The sequence below is a fragment of the Trachurus trachurus genome (genome assembly GCF_905171665.1).
Source record: "Trachurus trachurus genome assembly, chromosome: 5".
Taxonomy (NCBI): domain Eukaryota; kingdom Metazoa; phylum Chordata; class Actinopteri; order Carangiformes; family Carangidae; genus Trachurus; species Trachurus trachurus.
In genome coordinates this window covers 32,582,942-32,607,716 of record NC_139896.1, presented here as the reverse complement: position 1 = coordinate 32,607,716, position 24,775 = coordinate 32,582,942, and the positions used below count along the sequence as shown (strand labels likewise).

General features: G+C 41.4%; 2 protein-coding genes across 6 annotated transcripts in view; both read right to left on the bottom strand.

Annotated features, from left to right (window-relative positions):
- Window positions 1–543: 543 nt before the first annotated feature.
- LOC310986347 (SH3 and cysteine-rich domain-containing protein 3-like) lies at window positions 544–17,209 on the bottom strand (the record flags this gene model as incomplete). The annotated part of the gene is made up of 15 exons (XM_083972199.1): window positions 544–642; window positions 3,877–4,014; window positions 4,939–4,990; window positions 5,091–5,194; window positions 5,302–5,351; window positions 5,580–5,643; window positions 5,804–5,901; window positions 6,927–7,008; window positions 7,150–7,247; window positions 7,337–7,493; window positions 8,978–9,056; window positions 11,938–12,116; window positions 12,718–12,768; window positions 12,852–13,009; window positions 17,197–17,209. The coding sequence occupies 15 exons, from the start codon at window positions 17,207–17,209 to the stop codon at window positions 544–546; spliced, it is 1,422 nt and encodes a 473-aa protein (XP_083828325.1).
- A 1,116-nt stretch (window positions 17,210–18,325) lies between these two features.
- r3hdm2 (R3H domain containing 2) overlaps window positions 18,326–24,775 on the bottom strand; it is a 56,379-nt gene continuing 49,929 nt past the window's right edge. For all 5 annotated transcript variants that reach the window (XM_083972639.1, XM_083972643.1, XM_083972640.1 and 2 more), the window contains 6 exons: window positions 24,568–24,668; window positions 23,026–23,195; window positions 22,637–22,781; window positions 21,786–21,880; window positions 21,000–21,084; window positions 18,326–19,835 (listed from right to left, as the gene is read on the bottom strand). In XM_083972639.1, the coding sequence (XP_083828765.1) occupies window positions 19,462–19,835; window positions 21,000–21,084; window positions 21,786–21,880; window positions 22,637–22,781; window positions 23,026–23,195; window positions 24,568–24,668 (970 nt within the window). In that variant the 3' untranslated portion in view covers window positions 18,326–19,461. The remainder of the gene's footprint in view (window positions 19,836–20,999; window positions 21,085–21,785; window positions 21,881–22,636; window positions 22,782–23,025; window positions 23,196–24,567; window positions 24,669–24,775) is intronic.

Sequence of the window (24,775 nt, the reverse complement as noted above, 5' to 3'; positions counted from 1 at the left end):
GGGGGGGGAATGAATATAACCATACCTTTTCAAATGACGACAATAACAAAGCTCTCTACCTTCTCACTTATTCACCAATTTGTTTCTGCCTCTGTGACACCTCTTTTACACACAGACACACACACACACAGACACATGGTTTGTCATCTAAGAGGAAATAAATAAAGCCTTAGATCTGCTACATTGTGAAAGCAGACACTGTAATCCAGTAATCAACACAAAAATAGAAATGCAGTTGTCTTTTTATGCCAAAACAAAAAAACATAAAAAGTTCTTCTATCCAGGTACAAACTTGAAAAGATTTTTTTAAATACTTTTTTATTTAAATTTTTCATATCTGACTCTTTATAGTAAGTAGTAATTGTCACAACATACTGTACTCTGCATGCATGCTTTGGATGATCACGTGTGGAAAAGTGTGTCAAAATACAAATTCAAGTATAAAGTGTTTCAGTGTTTCTGCTTTGGACCTAGAACAAGCGACAGCAGGGGAGGAAACTGCGATGCGAGCTGCAGGGTTGACGAGACGCCTGCTGGTCCTCCTCAGATCTCCTGCAGCAGGTTGGCGGGAAAAAAGCCCAGCTTGCGCCCTGTGCTGACCTTCAGGTAGCCGTTCACTTCCTCGCCCTTCTTTACCACAATCTGCAGACACACAGTAAACACACACTTAGACAGGGACATTTCTTCACATTTACTTTGCAAATGGGTAGCACAGTCAGTTTTCCTGCTGATGTTGTTGTACTCATACACAAGAATATGATTGACACTGCAGTTTCAAGCAGCAAATGATCTGAAATGCAGCCTTCAACAGTAGCAAATATTCTAATGCTCAAAGAAGAACAAACTAACAAGCACAAACAGATTATACTGGGTCTGACAATTAACTCATTGAGTGCCACGCTCCTTTCCAAAGTTTTAGTCAAGTGTACCGGCAATTTAGACCATTTTTGACTTTTTATGTAGAGCCATAGTGTATTTCTGGATCAAAGGGCTCGTATAAGATAAATATATACAACAAATGTTGTTCTATTCACAAAACCACCATCGGGGGCGGGGGGGGCGCCACTAAACAACAATAACACAGACGCACCGTGCCGTGTCACAGCTTCTCCCCGCGGAGCGTGAGGGTCAGTCGGCCACCGCGGCTCGGGAAGACCGGTCCCGCCGGTGGTCGCGGTCCTCCTGTGGTACGGGTCGGTGATGCCGGTCTGCTTTGGCCCAGAGACCATCACATTTTACCACGGGAGGACTTTGGGGAGGACACGGTGTTGCTCCAGATGAAGACCGGGCGGGACAGTCGGCTGAGAGCTTCCTGTTTCTGCTCCGAGCAGCTCGAGCAGCTCGAGCAGCGCAGGTGAGAGCAGAGCAGCTGCTGCATCCACATGCAGAACTCCGTTTGCAGAAGCTGAGTTATGATAAAAAACTTCCAGATCATGAGCTGTCATGTGACTTTGATCGTCATCTATTTCAGTTCTCCTCGTCGTAGAGTCCCAAAATTTACATATAATGTGTATTAAAGTGTCTATTTTCATAATTTAAAAAAAAAGCAAAAAACGAAAAATCTCGTTTTTGGCACTCAACGCATGGGAACGAAAAACGAGAAATTACGTGGTTGGCACTCAATGAGTTAAGTGAAGCATCATCCTCCAGCTTTGATTTAAAGCAGAAGTAAGTGATATATTTGTGTTAATATAAGTCTTAAATAGTTATATCTTCCGACAGCAATCACTTACATAGAGTGTTTGGACCGAAACACGGGTCTGTCAGTCACTCTGCTCTGCTCTGAGTCGAGGAGAAAACATTTATCGTATCCTACAGTTTTTATCCAATGAGGAGAGAGAACGGCATGCAGGGCTGTGTGTGCAGCCAAGGGATGCGCGTGAATGTGGTGACGTAGGGACGAGGACTGTTATGGTGCGTTCAAGGAAACTCGTAACTCGTGTTTTTCCGACCTGTGAAGTTGTACCAGTTCGATCTGGTACGAGTTCACGGGTCGGAAGTTACGAGTGGCCGTTATAGTGACTTTCACAGGTAAAACAGGTCGGAAAAACACGAGTGGGTTGCCTGGAACGCTACAAAGTCGTAAGTTGTGACTTGAAGCTGTAATTTACGGTTTCAAAAGCCTGCCTGGAACGCAGCATTAGCCAAAACGACCGGATCGCTTACTTCTGCTTTAATGATACCTTGAGTGTGCCGTAAGCCGGGGCAATTCTGTTCAGCAGTCCACCGAAAACCATACAAACTCTCATACAGACTAGTAAGGTCTACCAAGGAAGCCAGCATGAACAGAGCTATGTGACAAAAACACACATGTAGCACTGCTCTCTCATATTAACAGAGTTTATGCACACTCAGTGTTGTGTGGCAAGGAACTGGTGGATGTTGCAAACCATGTGTAGTGATATTTTGAGCATAATAGAGGTCAAAGTCACGGTTTTAAAGTTCTGCCCCCATTACTTCACTGTTTAATTGCAGTGTAGCGCAGCTAGCAGGAGGAGAGCTCGGTCCTGGCTGCACATATTTTTCTCTGGTCTTTTCCTATGGTAGCACTCGGGGACCTAGAGCTGTAGAGCATTATTTAGAAATTCTCCTTTAAGCCTCCAAAGGATGTAGCGCCGCTTAGAGGCCGTACTATGATCTCTTGTTTAGTAAAGGCAACAACTGCCAAAGCTCTTTTCAGGCAACGATCACCATCTTTTTGAACAGAGTCCATAAAAACAGAATGAAACACTTAGAAATGAAATTACGTATTTGTCCATGAACACTCTTAAATCCTGATTTACAGATTTGTTGAAGCCACTTTGGCAGCATGTGGTGGCACCATATGTGATGAAGACGCTGTAGCAGACAGCAGGCCATGTCGCTGGATCACTCTCACATCTTCACGAGAGGGATAAGAATTTAAAAGTTGAGAGTTCAGACCGGTTTATGGCCAGGGTTAAACATAAACAGGTGTGAGGTTTAACAGCAGAAGGACTGAAACATTTGTTTCACCACATCAACATGACACATGCCTCTGAGTGTGTATTCCTGAGTACACTGTGTGTTTGTGACTGTATTTATATGAATAACTACTGCACAATTGTTTGAATAACTACTGCACAATTGTTTGTTGTATGTCCCTGTTACTGACTGAAATGACTGGAATGGAAAATGATTGTGTTTGTCTTTCCTCCTCCTCTGTCAGTGTTTATATGAAACTTCAGCAGCTGAATATCCTAAACTCTTAAGTGGATTAATTAAGATTTTAATAGAGCAATCTATAGAGAATTAATTTCAGAAACAAATTATCAGACAGCGCTTTAAGCTGCATGTTGCTGTGGAACATTTCCTCAGTGTATTTGCGTGTTTGCACTATGCTGCCCTACAAAGGCAAAGTGTAGTATCTTAATTTTTTTTTTTGACCAATCAAAAGTGTGGCATATTATCTTCAATCTGGTAGAATTTGATATTGATACTGCTAAAATTTCCAGAGTTATTGGGCTTTTTATTTTGCTGTCCATCCAAAAAAGCACTGTGAAACCAAGCCAAAGTGCAGTATCTGCACCAAAACCAAGGCAAAAGTGCAGTATCTGAAAGACAAACTACAAAATACATTTACAGTAATTCAGTTCACCTTTATCTAATCAATCATATACTTGGTAGTTATTCATAATTTGATGCTTAAACCTGACAATGAAAAACACAAAAAGCTGTTTTTCTCAGTTTGGCATTTTTACAGATACTGCACTTTGCCTTTGTAGGGCAGTATGTGTTTACTGTGTGTGTGTGTGTGTGTGTGTGTGTGTGTGTGTGTGTGTGTGTGTGTGTGTGTGTGTGTGTGTGTGTGTGTGTGTGTGTGTGTGTGTGTGTGTGTGTGTGTGTGTGTGTGTTGACCTGGTCTTTCTTCAGAGTGATTTGGCCCATCTCTCTGTTGCCGACAAAGGAGCGTGTGACCTTGTAGACCCTCTCTCCTGATCGCACTCGGATGATATAGTTGGCAGGTATGAAGCCTGTTCTCTCCCCGATCTTCCCCTGGAGGAACAGAGGATGTAACGGTGAGGTGCTGCAGCTCCAGTGTCACATGTAGATTACTAACGTGGCTCGATTTAAACATGAACATGTAGTCCGGTCGGTGTGGCTTTGAAAGCTGAGCGACTGATAAAAATAGGTGGATGGATGGGGATGAAGAGGAGGTGACAGCGTTCCACTGTGCATCCACTGTGGAAAACAGTGTTTGTGACAAAGATATGTAGCCTCATACTGTCTGATGAGCCCTGTTTGTACTAGAATATTATACAGAACAATCAATGTGACTGTTTTGATGAGGACTTAACTGAAATATATACCCTCTTGAGAAACAACTGGACCAGCTACAGCTAGGCTACATGGTCTATTATTTAGAACCTGAGTCCTGATCATTTTTCCAGAGCCACAATTTTAGTTTGAAAAACAGACCAATGACAGTCTAGCAATTACTATGTTCAACCATTCAAGTGAAACCACTGTATTATCTGAGATCTGCCTGTCAACCATTGTACAACTTGATGATGGCCAACCAAATCAATATGAGGAAATTCCACAGCCTGGCAGAAACTCAGCCGCCCGTCGTGGTTTACACTTGTTTACCATTATGAATATTAATTGGCTAAACAGCTGCATAAATATTATAATATTATTAATAATATAAATAACCCTATTCTTAACAATTCTCTAAATCGGCCAACTTGCTGCTGAGCTCTTCAAATGTGTGTAATTGTTCTGGCTCAAAAAGAAAAGATAATCATCTCGTGGCAAATGTCCCAGACCAAGATAATGACCAGAATCTAATTAATTGATCCCCAGGCCCTCTGGCCACCTCTCCATAAAATTTGATAAGTTTTGGAGCGGAGATGTGAGCTGAACTCATCATCTTGATCATGAGCACAATGAAATATGAAATGTGATGCTCACACTCACCCTCCACCACTCCTCATTGGAGTCATCTATCACTGTGATGCGGTCCCCGGCACTGAGGAATAAGCTGCATGTGAGTGCTTTGATATTTGATTATTAAATAATGACAAGCAAAAGCAAGGCAGGGATTTTAGGAGGTGAGCGGAGGTTCTTACTGCACGTCCAGGTCGTCTTTCTCTATGGCTTTGAAGCGATAAAGAGCCAGGTAGTAGTGAGACTGACTGAACACACCGATCTTCCCCGGCTGAAGCTTTTTACTCTGGAGAAACACAGACACAAACAGATCAACACTGACTCAACATCATCGTGACTTCATAGTGCTTGATATCATGATAATTGATGCCATCCATCTCTATATTCTCTGACCTTGTCGTCTGCAGGAGCTTTGTCTCCTCTTTTGTCTCCTTCTGTGTTTGCTGGTACACCACGCAACAAAAGTGAGACAAAAAGAAGACATTAATAGATATTCATCAGACTTTGTCCACCATCACAGAGAGACAACAAACATGGGGACAGATAAAGCAAGTTAAAAAAGGAGGTGGCGTTCATTAGAGCAAAGCTTTCAGTTGGACTCAGACCTGGGGACATGCAGGCTAAACCACTTTGTCTTTCTACTGCAAACACCTTGTCCTGCATGCACTCACCTCCCTCACCTCCTTCATCCTCCTGTTTGGGCTGGGACTCATCTTCCTCCATCATCATCATCATCTGAACAAATTTAGAAACAACACGGTCATATTATAGCCTAAAAACCTCAGCAAAAGTAACACAGCAGCAAAGAAACTGATAAGATAACAATAAAATAACATGGCTTTGTTTTGTGGGACAGCAGTAGACAGAAGTCTTATTAGCACGTCCACACACTCACATTCTTCTTGTCCTCTGACCCTTTTTTACGCTCCTTGTTGGCCATGATCACACCGATCCGCAGCGTCTCAAACACAGGGTCAGTGCGGTTCGACTGCGCTGAGAGAAAACGTGAATGACCAGGTTAACAAGGGATGCTTAAAGTTCAACAGGATTTTTTACAGTGCATTTGATTTCAGCAAAGTCTTTAAATCTGCATCTGTAACTGATGTTGATTTCACTATAGTGAACATTTAAATGGACTCTTTGCATATTGGTAGAAAATCATCGGTTGTGTGTTCATGACACTATAAGACTGTATGGGTGTGAGAACATGTGGTGATGTAAGGCAATTAGTCTATCTGGATCGAGACTGAGTGCAATAACAGGAAGATGCCGGCGTGGTGTTTTGGCAAGAGCTGTCCACAGGAAGCCTGGAAGCTCCCACCTCAGAGTTTGGAAAGTACTGTGGAAGACTTATTAGGGATCATAACAGTATGAATACAAGTGTTATTTGTGGATGATTAGTTTCTTTGCAAATAAACTCATTAAAATCCACAAGCGACAGTCTCAGTCTCATCCTCGGATAACCTCTCGCCATGACAACCTCGGCAGAGGAAAAGACATGAAAAGAGATGAGAAGGGTCTTAATGTTAGAGCTGCTGGAAACTCCTGAGCTGAGTAGAAGAATCAGGTTTGATGCTGAATTAATTTATCATTTAATTATTCCTTGTTATCATTTAATTATTCCTTATTTTCTTGTCTTTACTTGTAACAAATTTGGTTTTTGATTATTTTCTTCATGGGTGAAGAAAATTTGGGTTTCATACCTCCTCTCCGCACATCCCAATTATAATAATTATTGTTCATACTATTTTAAATGATATGTTTGTGCAAAAAACAAAACAAAAAAACTTCAACATCAAGACTGGTGAGTAAACAGTCACTGATGCTAACGCTAACAAAACCTACAAATCCCTAAAAGGTAATTAACACTGGCTTGGGCAAGTGCAAAAGAGACAAAAAAATGTTTTGAACAACATTACTATATTAAAGTTGTGTCACACTCATCAGTGGATTTGTTTTTTTTGTTTTTTTTAAGTGGATGTTCTCTTTGTACAGCAGTTTACATTTGTGGGACTCACAGAAAGGCAGCAGCTGTGACACGGTGGCGTTCTGCTGACTGCTGTACAGAGGAGAACTGTACGCTCTCCTGAATCCTGGAGGCTAAAAGAGGAGAGGGGAGAAAATGAGAAAAGAGAGAGAAGTACACAGGATATCAAAACAAAACAAAACAAAACATGATGATCTGCATCTATATTTTGATTGATCAAACTTGGAGGAACTCATCTGGAATATGAAACTCACAATTTTGCCAAAACACCTCTGAAACTCCACGTAGGACTGACACTGGTGGTGGATGCTGGTTTTGCAGTTCTTACATCGCAGTGCAAACTTATTGTTCACTGAAAAGAAAACAATAAAGCAAAAAATGAATTTATCTGCATGTATTGTCAAGCAGGAGACAAAAAGAAGAAGAGGAGGAGGAACGTACAAACGATCATGCGTGCACAGACGTCGCAAAACTTTGGTTTCTTGCAGTAGTGGTCCTTGAACTTGTGAGGTCTGTCGTTGACTGGTCTAACTGGCTCTGATGGAGGAGGTTCCTCCTTCTCCTCCTCCTCCACCTCCTCGTCATAGATAAAATACACCTAGAGGGTGCAGGATAAAAAAAAGGGTAATGTTGGGACAAACCATAAGAAAGCTGTTTCACATTAAAACACAATGTAAGAAACTGGGATTCTACTGAACTGCTCTCTGGTTGTTTCTATATTTAACCCAAATGGTCCCAGTATCTTGCACCACCCACAGCCTGACAGGTTTATATGAGAACAATCCCATTAATACTGAGCCACCCTGCGGTCTGAGCCACATGGAGTCTGTCTGGTCTTCACACTGACTCTATCATATCAGCCAGAGCCAGATCCACCAATAATGACAACACAAAGTGTCAAGAATACTGCATGTTTTTTTCCCCCCGTCATCATTCTACTCAAGCCCATAAACTGAGTTTAAAAACTAAATCTGCATGATAGGAGTTTTTTTTTTTTTGCATAGAGACACACTCATACACATATGCAAACCACAGATAGGACAGGTTGAAAGGGTTTAGATCTCAAAATAGCCTTCAACAGAGACTGACAGAATTCCCAACTGAATGTAACAAAGCTTGACATTGCTACTCCTAAATAGACTCCAGTCTAGTCAAACAGACACACACAGAGAGTCAGAAGGACGCCTGACAGACTGAACTGGCTCCATCTCTCCATCACGGGCAGGATTAGAGCTGCTCTGTGGCCGTCAGGCTGTGGATTTACGCTACAATAACTGATAATACCAGGGATGGTTCACACATTACAGCACCATTACTCTGCAACTCTATTTAGCTGTCAGGGTTCCTAAACAAACCAACCACCATGCCTCAGTGTGCTCGTCGGCTTACAGGTGACGGATTCGAGCCCACTTTGAAAATCTCTCACAAATCAAGAGAGCAGAAAAAACATATGTGTCATACATGCCCATATACTTTATCACCATGTATTTAAAGAAGGGATTCCTGTGTAAAATTAAGATGAGTGTGTTAAAGGGTTGGTTGGTCCATGTTTACTAAGTTACTTCTCTTCCATCCAGGGAGATAGTTTGTGTTTTATAAATCCAGGTTTTGAGATATCTGTCTCCAAACTTCCTGCCTCCATCCCAACAGTAATGTTTGTTTATGGTGCTCACAACACTTGAAATTTACATCCAGAATAATTCAACAGCATCCCCTCTCCATCCAGGAAGTGCCCCAGTTACACACAGAACATCCTGTGATCAGTTTTCAAAGAAAATACTTTTTTGCCAAAGATGATTCCTGGTGAAATCTGTTGACAGTGTGTTGAGTGGATTATCCTGAATGTCGAAATTTGAGTTGCATATAGCAAATCTCAAAAGCTGAGAAAATAAAACCCAAACTATGCACAGGAGAGAGAAAGTATAGTGTTTCCAACTCTTTAATTCACATATCCATGTAAATATTATGATTGTAATAATCTGATAGGAGCTGAAAACATCTTAATATAAACTGTAACAAACCCTGAACAACCAGCCTCCTGGTCATGACTTGTAAATGTGTGGTGGATATTAGATGTCTCACCGTGTTGTCCTCCTCTCTCACCACGTTATCAGGAAGAGGTGGGTTGTCATGAATATCCACAGAGTCCTTGTCATCCAACCTGTCATCATCGGGTAGCAAATGTCACAGTGAGAAGCAAATGTTTGAACGCAGAAAATAAATTGTGACACACCGGCGGTGGTCTCAGTGTGCCGGTGCCCGCCTCAGACGTCACACTCACAGTTTAGGTTTCTATTTCTTCATTCTTAAACCTTATTTTCTGATAGGCTACATGAGACTCTTGATTTGTTTAAAGCATAGAAACCAACTTCTCACACAGTAAGGTTTCTTATAAATGGGGGAAACTCTATACGTATAGTCGTTTTTACATAAAGTGAATGAAGTAACCCAAGATCCACAAGAATCCAGAAATATCCTTTTAGGTTCTTGCAAGAATCTGGATCATATCTGGAACATATTTCTGGATATACAACATCTTACAGTGCTTTGATTGGAGCACGTCCACTGCAGATTTCATTATATTTTAGGTCATACTTTGAAACGTCTCAGTAACTAGGTCTCAGGATTTGGGGTTGTTTTACAGACTGAACTCACGAGTCGTAATGAGCCATGGTGTTTGGTCAGTTGAGCTTTTGTTCCTCCAGATCTGAAGAGATCGGACCAGCAGATGTCACTGCAAACAGAAAAACAAAACCAGCATCACTTCTGTTGCTGGAAAGGAGGGAATTCTTTTCCCTTTAGATCTCCAGTAAAACATGCACATGCATCTGTGTGTTCGGCCTGTGCCAATAAAGTTGTATTCAGTGGAAATGTAGGTCTGTTCTGGGGAAGTAACTTGATCTTAGCAAACAGGCAACAGCAGCAAAGCCACAGGACTCAACAGGACACATGTCCAACGCATCTACAGACACTTTGAAGCATTTTACCCTTCTCAGGTTGCTCTACATGTTAAACACACGTTCAGTGATCAAACTCTGTACAAACACACAGCAACTAGTGGTAAAGGGTTAGAAATGACTAAGGACTAATGACCAAGACAATTAATTCATTAAAATCGACTGACCGTGAAATTTGAATTCCACCTCTTCTCAAAGTGATGTGCTTCTTTCACAGTCAGTGTTGTCTGGAGGCGTCACTGCAGCATGAAACTTCTGGGGAATCTTTCTAGCTTTTCCTACCAGCTGTGTTGTTCCTTTACATGCCCAACTTTCCAAATGAGGCTCCAACAGGTGGGACATTGGGATGAGTAATGCCAGCAAGCCAACCCAACCCAGCCCAGTGTGTGTGTGTGTGTGTGTGTGTGTGTCGTCTATGTGACTGTTTGGGACAGCTGAGCACTTTAAAAGCTGAGAGGCTGTCCCAGCTGAGTGGTAAAAAAACTGAGTGCTCTGCTTCTGGTTCTTCACTCAGTAAAGACTAATGTTAGAATATTATCACACACACGCACAAACACAGTTGGAGCACCTGATCTGGTGTCACGAGCTGATCATTGATTTCAAGAAATTAAATTTAAAAGAAATACTAATACTGTAGGTTGAGTTGAATCAACCAGAATGTATTGTGCGTGTGTGTGTGTGTGTGTGTGTGTGTGTGTGTGTGTGTGTGTGTGTGTGTGTGTGTGTGTGTGTGTGTGTGTGTGTGTGTGTGTGTGTGTGTGTGTGTGTGTGTGTGTGTGTGTGTGTGTGTGTGTTTTAATAAAAAACAACACACTGTCATAGTGTCATTACAGTGATCACCAGTCATTGGCTTGATTATCATTAAGCCAAACCTGGAGCAATGGAAAGGTTGAAGTCAGTGAAGTAAAGTGAAGCTTGCAAATGAGACAAACGCTGTCTTAAAATAATATACTGGGTCAGTCTCATATGGGACTTTGATCTGAAAAACTATACTGTAACCCTAACCAATAAAAAGAAGTTTTATATTTTATCAATTTTTCAAAAAGAAACCTCCCTAATTCTGATAAATGAAGCATCCAGAGCTGGATGCTGGCACGTCCTTGGGTTGTTGCTACTCGTGTGTCCGCTCTGTGCTGACACAGACTGGCTGAATCCCCAGAGGAGCTGAGGTTAAATTATCTGTTGCTTTTGCTTAAAATGCAGAAAAACAAGTAAAAAGAGGCAAACAGATGTCTTGTTATATTGTCTGAAACTTTTCTCTTTGCTCCCAGCCACAAGTTACACTCTACACACATTTTTTTTTTCACAGTTGTAGACAAACTTGTCCTCTCTCTCCCAATGTGCTCAAAACAAGCGAGATTTACAGAAGTGGAACAATGGGCCTCTGAATGAGGCCAGGTCCCCTCTGGCTGCCCATTAGTTAAATCCAAAGATTTTCTGACAAAAGCAGAAGTGCTCCCTGTTTTAATTAGGGTGATCCCTGTTCCCAATACATTTATCAGTCTCTGTGAAACACAACCAGTAACTGACAGACACATACTGTAGACACAGACAGACACACTGATTATTATTAGTTTTGTTTTATCATTCAAAACAAGAATTGCACATTTATGTAAAGTTGGGCATTACTGTATTGCTGAAACAATGTACCTTACTGTGATAATGAGTTCATATATTTTGTTTGCATAGAGTTTGGGTATATACAACCAAGTTAAACAAACCACATGAAAACCACAAGGAAAAACAAAGAAAAGTAGAAAGAGATGTCATCCAACATGACATGTTTGGGATGGTGAATGAAGGTAACTTAAAGTTCACATTGTTCTGCTTTTGTTCCATTACAAAGTAGTGGCACAAAGACAATGGTGTAAATGCCTGATACTGTATGAAGAACACAGCAAATGTCAACCTGGCAAAAAAAAAAAAAAAAGTCTTGGCGGGAAATAAGACAAGAAATAAGAGAAACTTATCTTTCTGCAGCACACTGAGCTTTCAGTCTGCGTCACAGTCCCAGCAATCTGTCAGGAGCTGCTGCAGTTAAGAACTCTGAAATTTACACATTTGGTTAAATCATAAAAACATCACATCACTATATCCAAATAATAAGCACTTGTGTAGACATAGATGTGGTAGCTTCCCACAGTGCTCAGGTATGGACGGTCTCTTATCCAGATGCGTACGACATCATGCGTTACATTATCTCCAAGCTCGGATTCATAAGGCAACAGATGCTGTGGCGTGATGCTGCCTGCAGGTGGAGACATCTGCATGAATTTGAACATCATCGAACAGTGAGGGAGACATATCTATCCAAGCAGTGCACAGATATACAGCTGAAGTCATCTGAAAGGAAAGTTGGCTAAATAAATGCTTTCCTCCCTCACAACCTGAGAAAACGTATTGTCTTAATGTGATTGTTATCAGGACATTTGTTTTAATTAAATATTGTGATGTATGTTGTTCCTCGGTATTATCACATTGAATGTTTGATACTTTATTGATAGCCTACCCATTGCTGGGAAATTACAGTTTGAAAGAAATACAGAATAACATGAGGAGAGGGGAGGAGAAAAAGCAAACCCCAGACTATGCTCCAAGTACAGTGTGGGAATAGAAAAAAACACCTCAGCAACAAATGCACACGTAAGTACACATTACAACATGAAAAACTCAGGACTTGCAACAGGGGAGGGGGGGTGAGGTTGATGTTTTCACTTACATAAGCAAAAATTCTAAATCAGGCAGAGAATTACAGTGAATTAAAACAGCATTTTCAAGGCCCTACTCAAGTCAGTTATTCATATGCATAGTTTTTTGATGACACCCGTAGTATTTTTTTCATGGTCATTCAGAAAGTAGGTTTACCTTCAAACAAATCAGAGCAGCGATGTTTGCACAGCCTTCCAGGAACTCAGACTGAGAACCAACCAACCAGAAGATGGACAGAAATATCAGAGTCTTTGTCTTCATTCAGTGATGTTCTAAAGTATGTGTCTCACCCTCATGACCATGGTGTTGCTCTGCCAGCTGCGACGTCCTGAACAAGAACGCAGGATGGTGGAGCATCCAAAGTCACACAGGACACAGGTGCTGTCAGCTCTCACCAGCACATTGGAGCTGCTGAGGTCTCCGTGGGCCACAGGAGGTTTATGCTCATCTGCAAGAACAAAGATATACAAGGGTGGAAACAAAGAAGTAACAGTTAAGGGCTTAGAGGAAAAATAGGAGGAAACAAAGGAGTCTATCCAAGTTGCATGGAGTATGTGTGCCAAAGAGAACCTTGAAAATGTCTTGTAAATAAATGAAAACATGAGGTTGATATTATTATCATATCACTGTTAAATCCATGTCATTCAGCCAGTCTACATACTTTTTCCATCCACTGTAGGTAAGCTGTAACGTAGAGAGGTAGACATCTGTACACGGAAATCTTTCCACAATGGTCAGAGTGGAGATAGGAAAGTCCCTGCAATGAAGACTGGCAAAACCTCAGTGACAGCGTCCAGTTGCTGGTGTGTTCACACAGAAAGTAATGGAGGGAACCCTGAAATCAGAGAGAGTTTGGCCACATTGGCTTCAGGCCATAATCAAGCTATAATAAATATTTGGATGTTCAAGTATTCAACTGTGGATGAAGAGCTAGGGTCAAAACCTGTGTAATCATGTACTGTACTATGCATGGTATAACTTAAAACTAATATGCGTGGAAGTATATAGTTCACCTGTAAAATTAATGCAATTTAAGTAATGTTATTATTATTAAAGCAGAAGTAAGTGATATATTTGTGTTAATATAAGTCTTAAATAGTTATATCTTCCGACAGCAATCACTTACATAGAGTGTTTGGTCTGAAACACGGGTCTCTCAGTCCCTCTGCTCTGCTCTGAGCCGAGGAGAAAACATTTATCGTATCCTACAGTTTTTATCCAATGAGGAGAGAGAACGGCATGCAAGGCTGTGTGTGCAGCCAAGGGACGCCGTGAATGTGGCGACGTAGGGACGAAGACTGTTATGGTGCGTTCAAGGAAACTCGTATTTTTCCGACCGTGAAGTCGTACCAGTTCGATCTGGTACAAGTTCACCGGTCGGAAGTTACGAGTGGCCGTTATAGTGACTTTCACCGGTAAAACAGGTCGGAAAAACACGAGTGGGTTGCCTGAAACGCTACAAAGTCGTAAGTTGTGACTTGAAGCTGTAATTTACGATTTCAAAAGCCTGCCTGGAACGCAGCATTAGCGAAAACGACCGGACCACTTACTTCTGCTTTAAATCTGCAAATTGGAATCTGAACAACTTGAATCCTTGGTATTTCCCCTGCAGAACAGTTGCAAAATCCCCACGCTCCACAATCTGAAAAAAGAAAAGAACATATTTATGTGTAAAGGTCTGACTAATTTACCAGTTTTTTGCACACTGCAAATGATACAATATGAATCCACTGACAGCCAGGCTTACATTCTCATCTAAAGTAATACAAGTATTGTATCAACACTCATTCATTGAAGGAAACTAAAAAGTCACATTTTTCCAGTCTTGCTGAGCAGCTACAGACAACACAAGGAAACTGATAGAGGTGTAACAGACATGATAGGAGGGAGTGTATAGATAAGTACCAAGGTCAGTTTATAGCAAAGAAAGAAACATTGTAAGGGACATCAAACATGTGGAATGTTTTTCTTCAATCCTAGACAGTATTTGATACAAAACAACACCTTTCAGCAAAGAAACTAAGAAGATATACAGGACTGAATCCAGTCCTCCACTGAGAGAAGGAGATTATTAGGAGTTGATACATGTCTAATAGGATACAGTAAGCAGTATGGTGGAAGCCTGTATGATACAAACTGGAATCAGGACGATGAAATTAACCTAAACAACCAATGTTGCCACCTAAACTACTAGATAAAAGGATTTTTATTCAAACGCTCAAATTCCAGTGATAGTAATAAAGCTGAATATAAAGAGGATTCTGAAGCAGAGCATGAGTATGAGTATTACGGTAGTTACACCAAATGTAATGAATTCACCTACAGAGCAACAGAGCAGTATTATTTATAGATTATAACTTATAAAGTTAATCTTTTCTGTGAATGAACAAAAACATCCTTTACATAAATGTAAAGAGGAGACACATTCAGTTTGTGTCTGCATGTGTACAAATTAAACGTGTTTAGCCTGTTGAAAACACTATGAAAGGAAACACATCAATGGCTTCAGTATAGTTTAATATTCCAAATGTCAAGAAAAAGGCTGCTGAAAAACAAAAACAAAAAAAGATAACACATCTCACTTCGGGATAATATCAGGATAATATCTAATGTGATTCACCAGCGACAGTCACTAGCTGCATACTGTACCTTTAGGGAGAGAGTGGAGGGAGGCTGCTCTGCATGTGATGCCCATGTGATGTTGCTGTTGTAGAAGTCAGTGTTATAGCCTACATGAAAAGGCACAGCGGTTTATGTGTGTTTTGGCTTTGCAGGTTTGGCCTGGGCAGGACTTTGTTTTGATCCATCACACAAGCTGCCACAGAAACATTATATATATAACATTATATCTACACATTAGACTAAATAAGTAACTAAAATAAATAGTCAATATCTGGTGATATCAGTTCTCTCACCAAGAATGTGACCTGCAGCTGGTCTTTGGTCATCTGGTTGCATGTGTTTGTAGTTTAAAAGGAAAATATAGAGTTTATAGTTTTTTTTAAAATTATTATCTAATGTTGCACTGACAGTCTGTTTCTCTTGTGATCAATATTTTCTTAATGCTTTAATAAATAATTTGTTAAACTACAATTACAGTTGCATCAAGTCTGACTTTGTAAAAAATGAACCTTCTTTCCAGATGGTTCTCTTCATTGGAGTATTTGAAACAGTATCAGATAGTTATTGAACTTACTTCATCCCACTTTGAGAAGTATCTAAGTAAGTTTCTACATTGTTACACTACTCAGATGTTTGTAAACAGATAACCTGGAATTTACCCGAACTATGATCCTAGTTATTTAAGTAGCCTAAAATAAAATAATAAATCAAACCCAAACTTCATCAACACACCTGTCCAACCTGCAGAAAGGTGAACATGTAAGGAGCTATTTCAATCCTGCTCAAACACACAATGTTGCAGGGGCGGATGGGGGGCACCAAAATCTACCGGGAAAAATCTGACTGCACTGGCCCACCGTCGGCCCAAAGCGCGCACACATACACATACAGTACATACAGTACATACAGTACACACACACACACACACACACACACACACACACACACACACACACACACACACACACACACACACACACACACACACACACCATTTACATATTTCTGTACCACTCAAACAGAACTGGGACAATATACAATAGGCCTACAATAGGCTAGGCATATAGGCTATTATGTCACATTCCATATGGCAAAGTCTATGGGTGCTATAGCCGAGAAATCTAGACGCACCCTAGCGGCAGCAAAAATATACATTTTAATGATATAGTCTGGCTTATCAGGCTATGGGTGCCAGAAGCAAAAAAAAAAAAAAAAAAGTGGGTGAAACAACTTAATCTGTCTGGTCTGGGTGTCCTCCCAGAAGTAAATGTTGAATGGGGTGAAAGAGCTGCAATTAGTGCCTCCCAATTTACTTAACACTGCTGCTGACCATAACATTAGGCTACATCCATGGATGTATTATATGGCTGCCTACATCCAGTCAGGTTTACTCCTTTATTTCCTCCTCCCTACTCTGCTCTGCGAATTACTGACAGCGCGCTGCAAACGGTCTTGTCCCATCCCTCACCAACATGCTTCGGTGCCCGTAGGTTCCGACTCTCAAGTGGTTAAAATCCAGAAGTAACGGTAGCCTACCCAGTCCGGCCCACTTAGCACGGACTGTGTTGTCTTGTTAAATTAATGTAACTTATAAATAACGTGACACACAGGCAGGACTGATAAGCTTCGCTGTTTGGCTTCCGTGAGTCGTTCTATTTTTAGCCGTTTAATGATAACTTTTCTCAGTGATATGCTAGCGCGTTTCCCATTTCCCATGAGGCTTTGCGCCATTCTACATTAACAAACAAACAAATTAAATTGCAGGTTATTTCACATTTGTGGTCATAAAAGTTCTGTAACATCTGAAAAGACTTAGATAAAGATAGGAGGCTAAACAATAATCATTTAGTAGGCTGGATTGATGAGAGTCTGCGTCACTATCGCAACCATGAGTGAGACGTAGAGAGACAAGAAGTGGTATAAATAGTGGTTGGACTATCTTATTTAAGTAATCCAAGGAAACCTTGGAGATTTTCATGACAACATGAACAATATACATTACCCTCAACTCACTGAGGTTGGTCATTGAGGCCACATCACTGCGTAGGCCGCAGAACAACCACAGTCGGACTGTTTGAACTTACTGTAATCTTATTTATTTTTATATTTTTTGGGGGGGTGGGGCGTGATTCCGAGTCAGCATTCATACGTCACTCCACCGTGAGAAGTTTGATGGTTGCCATGGTGAATCATGTTATCTTTGTTCCATTGATGAGGGCTTTTCATCTCCCCACTCATAACTCAGGGTCAAGTTACCTAGAGTTGATTGAACTAACTGTTATCACCTGTTCTGAAACCCAAAACTCTGAGTGTCCTATCTCAGAGTAGATCAACTCAGAGTTCAGGATTAGACTCAGAGTTTGTTGAACCTGCTTTGTGAAACAGACCCCTGGTCCACTGGAGTTGATACTGCTCCTCTCAGAAACACTGGATCGGGGCTGTAGCCACCATCTATGAGACAATATATTCTATCTCCAGGCGAAGTAGACGGAAAAATGGTCATATTACTCAAAATTAAAGCAGCCAGTATGTACTCAAGTACTGATGAATTCAAAGAAACAAGAACCTAAATGGTTGTGAAAAATATGAAAATGATCCACGTCACATTATGAGAGACAGACAGGGGCCCTAACTTTTCAATTTTAAAGCTGCAAATTAATGAGAAAAAAACATTCTCTGACATTGTCACAAATTTGTAAGAAAGACTCATATTTGCTAGTTCTTACAAAAAACAGAAAACATATCTGCGCTTTACAAAGGTGGAAGAGCACACTAGAGAAGATTACAGCTACACAGAATAAGTTAATGACGAGCAACAGGAACATGGCTGCATCAGGTTTACAAGTTAGTAGCTCATGGATCATCCTTGATCTACCAAAAGAAAAGAAAAAAACGTTCTTGCAAATTTGTAACTTGGAATTTGAAAAAATGTACTCCTCCTCTCTTCCAGGCTCTGGCTCATGTATGCCGTCGTACCCGAGTATGGCTTCTCAGTTCAGCCTTAAAAAAAAAAAAAATCAATGAACCACATGACACAGAAGATGTTTTGATAGATTTTTTCTCGACTTTTATATTTTTAAAAACAAACAAAAAATAACAGATTAAATAAAATTTACAGTAGACATATGCAATCATTGTGCACTTTAACTACTTCTTCTGATACGTTCTGCACAGCTGTCAACGAAAAACGCAAACACAGTTGGGCGTCGGGGTGGAGCGGAGGGGGAAGGGGCGGGGGGGTCGTGGGTCGGGGCAATTGTGGGAGAGAGGAGAGGACAGAGGAAGTGAGGTAGAGGGCAGAAAAAGAGGAGGAGGGGATGAAAAGGGGAAGGAGGAAAGGATAAAGGAAGGCCTAAAGTTTGTCACTCAGGGAAAGAAAGAAAAATCACTTAATATATAGATTTCTTTTATTCCTTACATCACTTATATAAATATATTGAACCCCAAAAAACAAAAAAGAGAAAAAAAAAACTTCTCAAAAAAACAAAACAAAAAAAAACAGCGCAATACAGAAACCCACAACAGCAGTAAGGCAAACAGAAAGCAAGAGAGGAGAGAGCAGAGAGAGAGTACATGAGAGGGGCAGAGGAGCAGAGAGAGGGAGGGGGGGCAGCATGAGACATGGCCAGAAAAGAGAGAGGGAGGAGCAGCGAGGGGAGAGCAGAGAGAGTGCGCAACTGTGTGTATGAAAATGTATAAATATGTGAGAGATTAAGAGACGACTGGGTGACAGAGAGCTGAGGAAGGAGAGAAAGCATAGAGGCGGGAGGAGGAAGAGGAGGGAGGGTTGAAGAGCAGAGGGGAGGAGGAAGAGGAGGAAAAGGTTTGACTGAGGTCGACTGTCCAGTGTGTTTTTGTTATGTGCTACGTGACCCTGTTGCCTGCGTTTTGTGTGTCTGTGTCTCCTGGTGTGTGTGTGTTTGTGTGTGTCTGTGTGTGACATTGCATGTTGTTGAATAACGGCAGCACACATTCCACGGCAACAGTGAAACACATGCTCACGTGTCTTGTGTGCTCTTCTGCTATATAAATACAAAACAAAAACAATGAATAAAAACAAACAACAAAATCATATTTGCAACCAAACAACCAGCCACCTCATGATTCACACCTTCTTCCCTTTTATACATTTAACTCAAGTTTTTTTTTGTTTTGTTTTTAAATTGTACACTAAGAGCAGTCCCTCAGTCCTCCTTCCTTTTCCACTACTCCGCCAAGAGTCTCTCTTTCTTTCTGTCTCTTTCGCTTTCTTTCTTTCCTCCCCCCTCTCTTTTCCTTTCACTGAGAACTGGCTCTCTCCAGCACGCGCAGGTCATAGTTCTTTTTGGCCGCTCTCAGTTTGAAGAGGCTGGCCCCGCTGTTGTTAAGTTTGAAGGAAGCACTCTGGGCAGCCATGGTGCTGGGGAACACTGCCACTACTGTGTAGAGGTGAGCCGGGTCGTTGCCGTCGCCCTTCGCTCCCCCCATGGTGGCCCCGGGCCCAGCGGTGGCTCCTGCGCCGGGACAGGGGCCGCAGCCCCCTCGGCCCCCTTGGGGCTCCTTCAGCCACTGGATCTTGGCACCGCACATGGACAGCTGGTTGAAGAGCTTCTCGGCCTCTGGACGCGAAATCCCCTCCGGCAGGTCTGTCACCTCCAGGACTCGACTCACCACTGGGCAAAGAGAGAGCAAAGAGACTCAGAGAGAAGAATCGTGTAGGTTTTCACCACACAACCTGGATCTTTACCTACGGAAGCATATTGCATTCACTTAAAAAAAAAAAAGTCCAGTATTTCTGAGTAATTCATTTTTTTGGTTTGTTTTTTTGAATAATTTTTTCTGTTTTTCTGACTAATTATTTTCAGTTTTTCGTGGTCATTTTTTTCTGACTTAGCTTCGAGATTTCAAAATCCCGTGAGAAGCTCCCACCTGCAAGTAATGTAAGGACTGATTTCAAAATAAAGGTGCTACATCAGACTGTTCTGAGTGAGTGACACTCTCTGAGGTGGTGTTCTGTAATAACAGGTAGTTTCCTTTCAATATAAATCTGAATTTACTTGGAACACAGTGAAAATAAGACTGTATTTTTGTGGAGCATATCCATGGATGTATGTTAAGCAATGTAAAAGAAAGGGCCTTTACAGTACTCATTGTGTTATGAGTAGTACTTTTATTTTGAAGGCGCTCCCTGACGTGACGTGTGTAGCTTGCCTCGGGAAAAGTTTGTTGATGCCTGTGTTCGAGCCGTCAGTCTGGAAATTAAAGCAATGGTGGAACCTGTACCAAAATGGAGTTTGAATAAAAATTCTTAACAATGTATCTCAATAGATCCGTAATGAAGTGGAGGCTTGACTGCAGCGGTTAACGATACTTGCAGGTGGGAGATTCTCGCGGGATTTTGAAATCTAAAAAGAATTACCACGAAAAACTGAAAAAAATTTGTCAGAAAAACAGAAATAATTAACCCGAAAAACAAACCAAAAAATAAATTACTCAAGTGAATGCAATATGCTTCCGTATTTACCCACTCCAGAGATGTGCTCATTTATTTCAGGTTAAGACATTGTGCTGTGCTTAGAGAAATGATGGCGTTCGGGGCCTGAGGCCTGCTTTGATTGCTTTGATTGCAGCACTACCAGCACATGCCAGGATTTCCACACAAGCTCAGTGTTTATTTGATGGCATCCACACCAGGAAAAAGAGGAAAGAGAGGAAAAAGAGGAAAAAGGCCACAGTCTGCTGCTTTGTCCTCTAGTATAAGACCATGTCTGAGTTTCTAATAGTATTAGGAGGGGGAAATTCAAAGGCACCTGTAGATAAACTCATCAGTAACTTACCGACATCAGTAGTGCCGAGATCTGTTGATGCAGATTTGAGTGTTTGTTTTTTCCCCCGTGCCCCGTGTTTCATTACTCCTTGGCCCTGAACACAGCAACAAAGACGGTGTGAGGCTTGTTATTACACTGCAGAGACATGACAGGACACTAGATGGCAGTAAAGGCAATCGGTGGGAGGCTGTGAACGTTTTAGTCTTTGATAAATAGAGACACAGACGGCTACAAATGCTGCACACTAGTGGACACAGAGGAGGGGAAACGACCTGTAGCTGGGAGACAGAGGGGACAGCTCACACTGTTGTGACTTGCATTTAACATTGTGTTATTAGCTCATGGTTACACAAGATACTGCAAAGAAAACTAAATTCGATGACTGTGACGAAAGAAAGTTGTGACCAACCCTCATATCCACAAAAATATTTATAGTATATTAGTTATTTATTATAGTATTTATAGTATATTATATAGTTTCCACCTATTTTACCACTTTCTGCACCATTAAGAAGTACATCATTTCACAAATGAAGGTCGCAGCTTTTTTCAGGGTTATCATTTCACATTGCTCTGATTGGCACTGATCTGCAGAGTCTCTATTCAGAAAACACAGTCTCAGTAAACTGAATTACAGAAGCAATATAAACTTGAAATGCCTTGTCAGTAGGAATGTAATCAAATCTGAGTGCTTTATCTACTGTATCTTTTCAATGCGCACTAGCTGGAAGGTTTATATCAAAATAATATATCAAACAGTCAACATCATCACATATAAGGCCTGTCAGCACTGACCTGATGGGAGCTGTAGGAGGACTGGCCATGTATGAGGGCAGGCGGACAAAGGCTGTACTGGAGAGGCTGCCCCAACAGAGAGTAGCGACCATCACCTAAATGAAAATAAAAATGATTAATGATAAATCTTAAGATTGTCTTGTGCCAGTTCTCATTCATAACTTTCACTTACTATAACATGGAAAATTGAAAAAACAAGCAAACCACTATCAGAAATGGGTAAAATGCTCTAATGTAGGTCACTCCTACAGTATCTTTTCATTTTTTGTGTTTCGAAGAGGATGTAATAATAATAATAATAATAATAAGGACATGAATCACAGCCTGATGCAATCTGCTGTGTAATCCTGTATTCCAAAAAGTGACTCTGTTTATCAGTGGCAGTGTTGTGACCCGAGTGTGTATGTGTGAGTAAGAGGACAGGGACAAGGTAAAGCCATGTGTGGGCACTGCATGTTTGACTGGATGGTGCAAGTCATGTGAACCAGCAGTAGTAAAGTGATATGTCACAGTCAATGGGCTCAAAGCCAAGAACCACCTGACAAAGTTTAGAGAGTTGCTTTGGAAATGGGTGAAAGAGCAAAAGTTGTGTGCAGGTGTTTAAACAGAGCTGGAGCAGCTGGAAACACAACAACATGTAGGATTCTTTTAATGGCGGCAAGAATCAGGAGAGAAATGTGTTGAATTGACAATATAGTGTACCCAGTGTCAAGTACAGTATTCAGATGGATGTATATGTGGAGGGTTGTCTTTGTGATATCTAACTGCATATGTATCATCCCTGTTAGATTTGACCATTTACAGGCATTTTCCTCAGGAACGTAAACCTTCTTTTCTTTTTTTAACCGTACCTTGGGCCGGGCCTCCTGGCCGGGGAAACTGGGAAATGAGGGGTAGTGGTCCAAGGCCTGGACATACGCTGCTGACGCTGCCGGAGGGAGACGGGGTGGGAGACTGAGTAGGGGAGGCCAGGGGACTCGTCAGCTGAGTACTGGCCTAGAGACACAGAGAAAACAACAACAACTTATAAACAACATGAGACATGTGAGAGTCATCCTCCAGACATGACCTGACTCAAAGTCGCAGCCTGATTTCATGTTTTAAGAGTTGAGCAGTACCACAGATGACCACTGGGGGGCTGATAGCCTAAAAATGACTGCACAAATAAATAATGTAGATGGATGTGTGGGTTGCAGTCTGGATTCATGACGTTGTTCATGAGATGTTAATGTGTGTGTACCTGTGGAGTGTTGTCAGGTTTGTAGAGCTCTCCTGGCTTGCTGGGTCTCTGCTCTATGCTGTAGTACTTGCATGGGTTCCACTGGACCAGAGGAGGATTCTGGGAAGGCTGTGGTCCATTGGGGACGCTGAGCTGCATGACCATCACCCCAGGCCCAGGAGGGGGGACTCCTGAGGGAGCAGGACAGCAGACAGACACAGGTGTAGTCAAACAGGTCCTCTACGCTGTCATGAGTGTCTATAGACTTTTAACAATAGTGACAGAAAAAAAACTAATTTACATAGTGTTGCTCTGCCGGAATCTCGCGCGATTTGCGGAGCCGTGAACTGGGTGTCAATGCTAATCGCGCGAGATTTGGACGGCCCAGGAAGAGCAGTGCTGAGAGCTTCCGCTACAAACAAGCTTAAAACATAGACTTATTTAATTTCTTTCGGAACAATTTCTCATGTTGGGGCTTCAATACAAGAGGGACATTACAGACGAGCAGCATGGAGGTATTTGGATGTTTGTTGGTGTGTCTTTTTGGACGAAGAAAAGTGAGCTCCGTTCGCAACTGTCATATGGACATGCAGTGCTGCACGGAGTCCCGCTGTAACTCAGAGAAGGCACGGAGGACTCTGAAACTTCTCCCAGCCCTTAGTCGACATGAGGGTGAGTAGATATGAAATTTGAATTTTGGGTGAACTATCTCTTTAAATGTAAAACATGTATTTTTAATCCATCACAAAAGTTAAGTGTGAGGAAAAGTTCATCTCCATTGAGATGATCCCACTAACTTTTACTTGTCTGAATATTTTACACTCAAACTTAGGCCTGCTGTTGAATTAAGTGTAAGGTCGATTACTCTTTCAACAAATAAACACTCACCTGAGAAAATGGCTCAAACACAGCTGAGGTTGAAAGGATAACGTGACCATTTTGATCAACATTTACTCAAGGGCCAAAGAACAAAGAAAGCACAAGGCCTTTGTGTGCTTTAGGTTTTTCCCAGATTTCTTCAAACATGACCTTTTTAAGGACATCGATTTGCATGCTCAACGTGTGAACTGTGTGTGGCCCCGTATGAACTGTTCCCTGAATACCTTTCACCTGATTTTATAAAAAAAAAGAGGACAGCTCAGAGTTTCAACTCTGTGTACGTCCTTCCAAGAAACCCTATTGACTAATAACAGTGACTTTACAACAGATGCACAACCAGGCCACATCTGATCACTGTAGCAGTTCTTGAGAGATACAAAGGAGACAGGTGGGACTGTAAAGCAGCTGGTCCTGCTACAATAACATTTTCTCAGTTGTTTTAGGAGGTTTTAGGGCAACACAAACTTTTCGGTAGGATTAACTTGGACTGCGAGATCCACAACGTAACGCAACAACATAGGGCATGTATTATGGTTGTCACTTGTATAAAGAATGCTAAAGGAATTTGTTTTGAGAGAATACTTCCAACAACTAAATAGTCAAAATACAATTAAATCGTCATCCCAAATAATAAGTCAAAATGTATTGCTAACAGTCACTTAACAGTTTCTTTGCTGCACTCACCTGAATATTGCTGCTGCAACTGCTGAGGATTGCAGGGGGACGGCGACTGTGTGATTTGATACTGCTCATTGCTGGGGGGCTGCAGATAACCTACTGACGGGCTGGGGGACAAGATTATAGATTGATTATAGGGATATCAAAATATTCATATTTGTATACCGAAGAATCAAATGTCCTTGTTTAGCACTCATCTGTCAGCATATAACAT